Source organism: Phalaenopsis equestris, unplaced genomic scaffold (assembly GCF_001263595.1).
Source record: "Phalaenopsis equestris unplaced genomic scaffold, ASM126359v1 Scaffold000002, whole genome shotgun sequence".
In the NCBI taxonomy this organism is placed as follows: Eukaryota; Viridiplantae; Streptophyta; class Magnoliopsida; order Asparagales; family Orchidaceae; genus Phalaenopsis; species Phalaenopsis equestris.
The window spans coordinates 70,862,789-70,872,459 of record NW_018164444.1 but is presented as its reverse complement, the minus strand read 5'-3'; the positions used below and the strand labels follow the sequence as shown (position 1 = coordinate 70,872,459).

The 9,671-nt window shown below is 34.4% G+C and overlaps 1 protein-coding gene across 2 annotated transcripts; it reads left to right on the top strand.

The window, feature by feature from the left end:
- LOC110025527 (probable methyltransferase PMT3) lies at window positions 1–7,142 on the top strand. 2 transcript variants are annotated; one of them, XM_020726080.1, is made up of 8 exons: window positions 1–155; window positions 979–1,385; window positions 1,507–1,671; window positions 1,776–1,958; window positions 2,175–2,769; window positions 5,377–5,489; window positions 5,662–5,882; window positions 6,590–7,142. In XM_020726080.1, the coding sequence occupies exons 2-8, from the start codon at window positions 1,128–1,130 to the stop codon at window positions 6,909–6,911; spliced, it is 1,857 nt and encodes a 618-aa protein (XP_020581739.1). In that variant the 5' UTR covers window positions 1–155; window positions 979–1,127; the 3' UTR covers window positions 6,912–7,142. The 2 variants fall into 2 exon arrangements, with proteins under 2 accessions (XP_020581739.1, XP_020581731.1); XM_020726072.1 differs by having other exon boundaries at window positions 941–1,385.
- Window positions 7,143–9,671: the final 2,529 nt, after the last annotated feature.

Sequence of the window (9,671 nt, the reverse complement as noted above, 5' to 3'; positions counted from 1 at the left end):
TTGCCCCATGCCTCAAATATTATTATCCTTCTAACACGCATATTTGTTCTCATTCCTTTTCCCTGTTGGCCGACAGCTCGCTCTCACGTCTTCTACTCCGCAAAGATTTCAAGGCAGCTCGAGATCCAATCTAGATCTCGATCCGTCTTTCGAGGGTGAGTGATTCACGTTTTAGCTTCCAGTTTCTTGCAGTGTTTTCTGCTTGATTTCTCTGTGTTTGATGGGATTCCCGTGAGCTTGCGTCGGATCCACGCGCTTTTCAGGCATTTGTTTCTTGATTCAAAATTATAAACAATGCGGCTCTTGTGATGAATTTTGATGAGTTCTCAGGTAGATTTTTTATTGATGCGTTATTGTGATTCCCGATTTCATCCATTTATTAGTTTTTGGATTCAGATTCGTGGGGGAGTTGCGAGCATGAGCAAATTTTTTTTTTTAGTTTTTATAATTGGATCCTTTCCTTTGGCACGAGCATTAATTATGTCTGCTGTCTGTACTTGCTATATTTGGAAGCATAGTTATTTCCATGACGATGAACTTGCTCTTTAGGGCTTCCATTAAGTAACTTTGTCAAGGACTTTCATATTTTTCTAAATCTGCTTAAATTTTGTGGACTCATCAACACTGGTTTTATGATTTTGTTCGGCCTTTCAAATAGTAATGGTTGCAAGTCGGGATTCATGCTTATTTAATGAAATTTTCTGGATCTGATTTTTCTTAATGGAGTTTATTTTTTGAATTTATAACATAGACTACAATCTGTATCTTGTATTGCTCATCTAGCACAATTTATTTGCGTCTTCAAATCCGTTTTTCTTTGGGTGTCATGCTTTGATGCCTCAGTTTTTCTAATTTATGGTGAATATTATAGTATGCTCATAGTTAATGATTTTGAGTTTAGGGAGCTGCTGATTTGTTTTTTACTTTTTCCTTCTGCTAGGTTGTTTTTGTGACGACAGCATCTTCTGGCTTGTGTAGGATTTAAAGCCATACAGGGGCTGTGGAGAGATATCATTGGTCGTTGTGGATCACTGTTAGAATTCTTTTTTATTTTGCCTGTTAGGTGGTGTGGAATTCCCTTCACGATCTGTCAACTATTACAGTAATTGCTACGTGATTATTGAAGAATGAGGGGAAGAGCTGATGGAGGTCAAAAGAAGCACCTGGTGCTATCCGTTTTTGTTGTTATGCTAATTTTAGGATTTCTATTTATCTACTATGGTGGCCATCGAGGGCGGCATGCTAGCAGTGCTTTAGATTATGGAACCAAATTCTCAAGGTCATTAGGTTGGGGTGGCAATGATGATGGAGATGCTACTAAAACAAATGAGCCTGTTTTCGGACTAGAAGATGGAGATGAAATTATCACACCCAGGAGCTTCCCTGTGAGTGATTTTAGAATCTCCAATCTAATTATTAGTAGTTGAATAATGTTTCTAGCTTGACCATTCTTCTCTACAAAACATAAATACGTGATTCATATTTTCTTTTTTCTTTTCCATCAAGGTATGCGATGATCGTCACATGGAGTTGATTCCTTGCCTGGATAGGAATCTAATTTACCAAACACGATTGAAACTGGACTTGTCTTTGATGGAGCACTACGAGAGGCATTGCCCACAGTCTGAGAGGCGCTTTAATTGCTTAATTCCTCCTCCACGTGGCTACAAGGTCATCAGTGCTTTCTGTTTATAACATCCAACATTTCATCAAAATTTCCCATTAAAATGAAATTTTTTTGTTTGTGTAATTTACCTTTACTCTACATACGTTAGATTCCAATAAAGTGGCCAAAAAGCCGAGATGAAGTTTGGAAAGCAAACATACCTCACACCCACCTTGCACATGAGAAGTCTGATCAGAACTGGATGGTTGTGAAAGGTGACAAGATACAATTTCCTGGCGGCGGCACCCATTTTCACTATGGAGCTGACAAATACATAGCCTCAATTGCAAATGTTAAGCTACTTTCTTCTTATATCCATTTTTTCAGTAGGGATTAAACTTTTATAAAGTACTTTTACTGCCCTTTTATAAAATTTTCTAACATTTAGAGATTCGTTTATCCACATAGACCTTGAGAAATTCATCATCAAGTACAATCTCTTTCACATTGCATTGTTTTCTGCTTAACAGTAAAATCAACAATTAACTTACCTCATTATATTTGACAGATGTTGAACTTTCCAGACAATGTAATAAACAATGAAGGAAGATTACGAACAGTTTTGGATGTCGGCTGTGGAGTTGCAAGTTTTGGAGGATATCTTCTGTCATCTAATGTTATAACAATGTCTTTGGCTCCAAATGATGTGCACCAAAACCAAATTCAATTTGCTTTAGAAAGAGGAATCCCGGCCTTTCTAGATGTTTTAGGAACATGGAGATTGCCCTACCCTAGTAGATCATTTGAACTTGCTCACTGTTCCCGTTGTAGGATTGATTGGCTTCAAAGGGATGGGATTCTTTTACTTGAGCTGGATAGACTACTAAGACCAGGAGGTTATTTTGCTTATTCATCACCTGAAGCATATGCTCAAGATGAAGAGGATTTGAGAATATGGAGAGCAATGAGTGCGCTTGTGGATCGCATGTGTTGGAAAATTGCTGCTAAACAAAACCAGACAGTTATTTGGGTCAAACCACTAACGAATGATTGCTACATGGATAGAGCGCCGGGTACTAAGCCTCCTTTGTGCAGGTCCGATGATAATGCTGATGCAGTTTGGGACGTCAAAATGGAGGCTTGCATTACTCCTTACTCTGAACGTGAGTACTCTTTTGAGATATTGTTATATTTATAGTATTTTCCCTTTATATCCACACTCTTAGTTGATTTTACTATTTCGGAGTACTTAAATTTGTTTGTAGTTTTATCTTTGCTCAAAGTTGATTATCTTCCCATTGAGGTAGGTTCCTGTGGTCCTTATAGATTTGCCCCAGACAGATGTCTTTTTTAAAAAAAAAATTACATTTTTTAACATTTGACTGTGTATGATATTTAAAGCTGCAGCTATAGAAAACAATTTTTAGGTTGTAAAATTTTCCTACATGACCGCCTTATGAAACAGTTTTAGCTTCTTGAGTACTCAGTTATCACAATATTGATCTGCATTAATAAACGAATTTTTGTTCCAAAATTTTTATATAATAATAGAAAACCATTTTTAGGTTATAAATTTCTTATACATGACCACCTTATGAAACGTTTTTTAATTGAGTACTTAGTTGTCATAATATTAATTAACATTAGTAAACGAACTTCTGTTCAAAAATTTTTATATAGTAATAGAATGAATCTTATCCGGTTCTGGTTTTTTTCTGAGTTTGAAGTTAAATGTTGTTTCTTAGGCGTGTGCAGCTTTACTTGTCAACAGAACATATCTTTTCTTTTTCATTATATCAGTGTTTTTAGAACTAGATGCTGGTGATCTGTTTGATCGACTTAGGATAGAATTCTTCATATATTGCTTAAGATAATTGGCCATATGGCATGAACCCTAGAAAATCAGTCTAGTATTTACCAACTTGGCATGAATCTCTCCTTCCCTCACAGTATTGTTGGGTTTCAATAATTTCATAAAATGCATAACAATGTGAACTAAAATATTATGGATATAATAGAGTTATTCAGGAACAACTAGATTCAGGATTGATCTTGATTGATACGTAAATGTGTGATTGTAATTTCAGATTATACCTACGTAGTATTAAAAAAAAAGGATTTTTACGCACATAGCACTTGGAACTTTGATATTTAAATATGCAGCACCTCAAATTTTATAGTTACGGACACAACACCTCTCCATTAAATTTTTAGCGGCGTGAAAGATAGAGAGAGAGAGGAAGAAGCGGATGGGAGTTTTGGTAGCTTTGCCTGACATACATGAGTGAGAGGATGAAAGGGGAGGATTTTTTTTTTCTTTTTCGGCTGTGAGAAAAGAAGGTGAGGGGTGCATGAAAAACAGGGAGACGGAGAGGAGAAAACAAGGAGTGGGCTGGCAGCTCGTCGTCGAGCCGGCGTGAGATGTGTGGGTCGCCGGTGATGAGTTGGAGTTGATTGGAGTTTGGAGCGACTCGGTGAGAGGAAGAGAGGATATTCCGACTAGCGAGCGTGAGAGAGAAAGGGAAGGTTTTTTGGCGGCATGAGGAAGGTACCATGGTTAGCGTGTGTGGGAAAGATGCCTGTCTTTTTCACCGGTGGGAAGGGAGGCTGTTGGGGTGCGGCGTGCAGCATGCGGCGTGTGGAATGGCCGGCCGTGGGATGACCGACTTGTGTATTGAGTTCGGCATGGACGGAGGAGCACATGACGGAGAGTGGCGACGAGAAGGAGAACTTAATGGAGAGGTGCTATGCTCGTAAATATGAAGTTTGAGATGCTGAATATGTAAATATCAAAGTTTCATGTGCTGTGCATGTAAAAACCATAAAAAAATAGTGTTAGAATGAATAATATAAATAAAAACCTTATGGTGCTGAGGATTGGGCTTTACATATAAGGTTTATGGAACCAATAGAAATATTTGAGTAAGAAAACAAGGATTCTGTGTGGAAGCTGAGAAAGTTTAATATGTCAATCTAACTGAGAGGAGATATGGATGAGCGGGTAGCCTGCTATTTGGAAACCTGTACCCTATTCTTTCGGCCTGATAATGGAAAGGGGAAAGAGATGGGGGAGAAAGAAAGAGAGAGAGAGTAAGGTGAGAGCCTTGATCAAATTTAAGAGAAAAATAAACCAAGGAAAATAATTTGTCCTCTGCCATGTGAATTTTATAGCTTGAAGGCCTCTTATTTATAAAAAATATAATAATTCATATTTATCCACAATTAATCTATATGTAGAAAATTAGAAATTTTTTTGCCAAATATCTCAACAAGCATTTGGATGATGTATGACCATCTCTTGCAAATGCTAAAAAATGTGAAAATTTCTTCTAGTTGGTAATATCATAAAAAATTAATTATCGGTTAGAACTCAAGTCTTAATTTGCTTCATTGGCCCTATGGTAAACCTAAGATGATAATTACTTTTATAAGGAGTTTTCTGCTACTTTTTCCTACATTTCTCTTTCAAGTGTACACTTAAATTGAACACATTAAAATTTATTTCATAATAATGAGATAATTTGCTTCAAAAATTTTGATTGTATATTTGAATGATGAAATCCATAAAAGATTTCATGCCCAGTCTGAATTAAAAATCATTATCCATAATATGCCATGTTTGCAATTTATATTATATTTGAAATTGGAGACTTTGTCTAAAGTTGTGAGGTTTTGTATTCACCTTTATAAAAATGCTATTTTGTTTTTAATTCAATATGACATTTTGCCTCTTAAACCTTATATTGAGAATTATAACTTGCTTTTAACAGAGCATCATAGAGATAAAGGTAGTGGATTGGCTCCATGGCCTGCTCGACTAACTACTCCTCCACCACGACTCGCTGATCTTGGTTACACTGCAGAAACTTTTGAAAAGGACACAGTAATTTCTATACCTCTATGATCATTTTTGCTTATTTTTTATCCTTGGAAAACTCTAGTAATCCTTCATGCATGATACTCTCTTTTTTATATCTTAATTATTTACCAAGATGCATAGTATAGGCTACTGCCATTGTAGAAGAATTTAATTTGCTCTATTGCATGTGCTACAGGAGATTTGGCAACATAAAGTTGAGCATTATTGGAGCCTATTAAGCCCTAAAATAAAACCAAACACTGTAAGAAATATCATGGATATGAAAGCAAATATGGGATCATTTGCAGCAGCATTAAGGGATAAAGATGTTTGGGTTATGAATGTTGTGCCACATGATGGGCCGAGCACACTCAAAATTATCTATGATAGAGGCCTCATAGGCACTGTTCATGATTGGTAAGCTCCATCCTCGGTTCTTTTTTGTTTCTAACATTGCATTTAATTCTTGGGAAATTTATATACGTAGCACACAATTCCTATGTATTTACATATTTCACACTTAAACTTTCATAATTACATATATAACACTTTGATGCTTTAATCATATGCATGAAAATGCGTATTTCACTTTTAAAAAGTGATAATAGTGCTTTTTTTGACATGTTAATGTAAGTTGAGGTATGAGGTATGTAAAACACATAAGAATTGATGCCCCTTAATTCTTCTATGTTTCGAGTGATTTTAATTATGCTAGGAGAAGAGAAAAAAATTCATCAAATTTTTTAAATCTGAGAATAAAAGTTGATTAATCTTAGTTGAACATGTCCAAAATATGCCGGTCAAGATACTAAAGCATCATCTATTGAACTGAACACAATCAAACATAAAATCTACCAATCCAATATATACTCGTGATTGGATATAAATTATAGAATATATATGTCACACATTACATACATATAAATGCATATATAAATATGATCAAGTTATCACCAAGCTAACGAAGACTGAACAAGACCTTATTCGTTGCATGCTAAATTTACAAATTTGTCAAAGTTAGTTGGATTTGATTCAATAATCGAACTGAACACGATCGGATATAAAAGCTAGGTTTTACTGACGACCTTATTTGTGACTAATGAATGATCTCTTGCTCTTTTCAGGTGTGAATCATTCTCATCTTACCCTCGTACATATGATCTCCTTCATGCATGGACTATCTTTTCTAGCATTGAGAAGAGGGGATGCAGTGCTGAGGATCTCCTCCTGGAGATGGATCGAATTCTTAGGCCAACTGGTTTCATTGTTGTTCGGGATTCTCGTGCCTTTGTCGACTTGATTATCAAGTACTTACCAGCACTGCATTGGGAATCTGTTGCAGTAGTGGACTCAGAGTCAAATTCAAATCCAGAGGACGGAGAGGTTATCCTTGTAATTCAGAAGAAGTTGTGGCTTGTGGAAGAAAACCTCAAGGATTTCAGATGAAGATACTACAATCTTATTTCAGGCAAACCAAGTATTTTGGCCTCATTATAGTTTCTATTTTCCTTTCAACTTTTATTTATTTCAGCCTCAGTATTGTTAGAATCCCAAGGTTAGTTGTGGTATTTTTGTATGTTTTGTTTAATTTTTATTTTTTGGTGTTCTTCAGGTTTACTTGTTGAACTTAATAGCTTTTCACATGGAATAAGAAAATAATGTTTCCATCAGGCTTTATAGGTAATGTGGTAACTCATTTTTTGGTAGTCTCTTGTTAATTTTTTCGGGCTTTATCTTTTTATTTATTGAGGATCATGATGATAAATAAGCCACTTCATGTCAAATCCTATTCATATATTGTTGTTTTTATTTTATTTTATTAAGAGGTATGATTGACTTAAATCTATATTAGTAATTGAGTTGTTTGAAATTTATTGTGCAAAGATTGGAGGAATTTATTCTTAATTTTGTTAATCAAAATTTGATAATTATTTCTAGTAAAAAATGAGTTAGGATAAGCCTTGGCGGTTCTATTTTTTATATTTCAATGAAACAAACACAAGCAATCAAATACAAAAGGTTTCATAGGTTTTGATGCAACAATGTTTGTGATGCAAAAAAGATTATGCACACGCTTTGATAGAGATAATGATTGTGATGAAGTGAGGTTGAAATATAGTTTTGAGAGGGTGTCGACGATTTAGGCAAGATTCTGATGCTTGCTTTGATGCCAGAATTATTGTAGTTCAAATGAGGTTATGAATTGTGATGTAGGTCTTAATGAAGTGTGATTGTAGCACAAATATGGTTTTGATGCTAGTCTATGGAGATACTTGTGGAGAAAATGAGATTGCACAGAGTTTTAAGGGTGACACTTAGTGCAAGTAAGGTTGTTGCACATATTTTAACGCATTGATGATTGACTTGAAGGAGTTTGCAATGCGGATGTTGATGAGATGCAAGCGCGGTGTAAGAGGTTGTAATACAGGTTCTGACTATCATCATATCTTTTGAAGTGTGGAGGAGGGCAGTGGGGTGATGCTAGAAGCATAATCGTGGAGTGTCATATTATTTTTCCATTAAAAATGAGGTGATAATATTAATGTGCTTTTTGCATAGGGCATTTTATAAGAAGATATAAGAAAATATCAATTGAGGCAAACAAAGACCAACTAGTCATATTAAAATTTGTGTAAAATACTTTTTTTAGATTTATATTATCAATTTTATGTGTTGAAATTATGACAATTTGGTTCATTTGTCTATCAAAAAATAATGTGTCCCTTAAGATTAATTACACTCTCAAATTATCTCCAAGTGACACTTTGGACAAAAGAATCATGATAGTTCGATGCTTCAAATTTGGTACATATTAATGAAATATCTACTATGAAAATCAAAAGAAATGAATGGGCTCAAAAAGGGTTGAATGATTATTTGTCAACCAATATGAACAAAACTTCATTGATTTGTCATTCTAGGTCATCAAATTCTAGATCATTTAGCCGTGAAAGTAGTTGATCCAACACGGCAGTAATTTGGCTTATGAAAATAATGAATGCAAACTAAATTTTTTTTCCTATTAAACAAGTAAAAGGACATTCAAACAATATATGTTTTAGCTAGTCAGAACATAATAACCTTTTTTTGTTTTTCAAAACAATATTGTTAAGACAAGCTATTTAAAACAAAATCATCTCATCAAGTTTATTTTGATCTTTTAAAAATTATTTTCTCACAATATAGATTTCTTAATTTAAGTTTGCTTCGCAACATAAGTTTCTTGAATCAAAATTTAACCTATCAAATTTCGCAAGCAACTTTTATAATATGCAAGATCAAGTTTCTAAAAAAATTGGTTAAAATATTATACATCACACTAACAAGATTCTAATAGTAAGAAACTAATGAATGTAACAATATGTTATGTAAAATAACTTCAATTCAAATCAATTCTATTATGATCTCACGATAATAGTATACATCCATTCCTCGTTAACCATTATAAGGAGGAGAAGCCAACTCTTCCATGGGCAATGAAAAAAGCCTAGACCCTCTCTTCTACTCAAAGTGAAAAGATTGTTAACCTAGCAAATTAGTTTGTCACACTAAATTTAAAAAAGCTTTGGAGTTCCATAATTTCTTAAAAGGGGCCATTACATACAGACTCACTGAAGCTTGTTATTTACAAATCAACCACCCCATTCATTCATTTTTCAAATTGTCACTCAAATATCAAAATTCATTGGAAAACCCCAACCGATATATATATTTTTTTATTTTATCAAAATTCTCAATAGTTCAATCGCGGCACGTGTAAATACATCGCTTGTAAATACATCGCTTTGGTAGTTCAAGAAAATCACTTGGGTGGTTAATTTGTAAATATCAATGTTTCGGGTGGTTTGTATGTAATTATCTCGTCTTAAAAGTAAAAATCTATGCATCTTAAAATAGCCACATTTTTAAATTATGAGGATTAGAAGATATATAAAAAAGAAATAATCAATTGTGCACTCTCACACGAAAACTTCCTTAAGTTTGCCAATAGAGGATCAAGAAGTTTTTGACGAGAAACCTCTCTTCTTTCCTTTTTTTCATGGCTCACAAAATGTCTCTCACATTTAGGATTTAATATGTATGATTCATGCTATGATTAAATGAAAATATGACACATTTCACATTTCATGCTAAGGTTCCTCCACCTCAAAATATAATCTACCAGAGTTTCCCCAGATTTTTGTTTTTCCATCATAAGTTCTCCAA

Bases quoted from the DNA above. Each gene is read 5' to 3' on its own strand.
- LOC110025527 (XM_020726080.1), top strand. From the start codon at position 1,128: ATGAGGGGAAGAGCTGATGGAGGTCAAAAGAAGCACCTGGTGCTATCC. The intron at 1,672-1,775 runs GTCATCAGTGCT...TACATACGTTAG, and splicing joins CTCCTCCACGTGGCTACAAG to ATTCCAATAAAGTGGCCAAA. The intron at 1,959-2,174 runs GTTAAGCTACTT...TATATTTGACAG, and splicing joins ACATAGCCTCAATTGCAAAT to ATGTTGAACTTTCCAGACAA.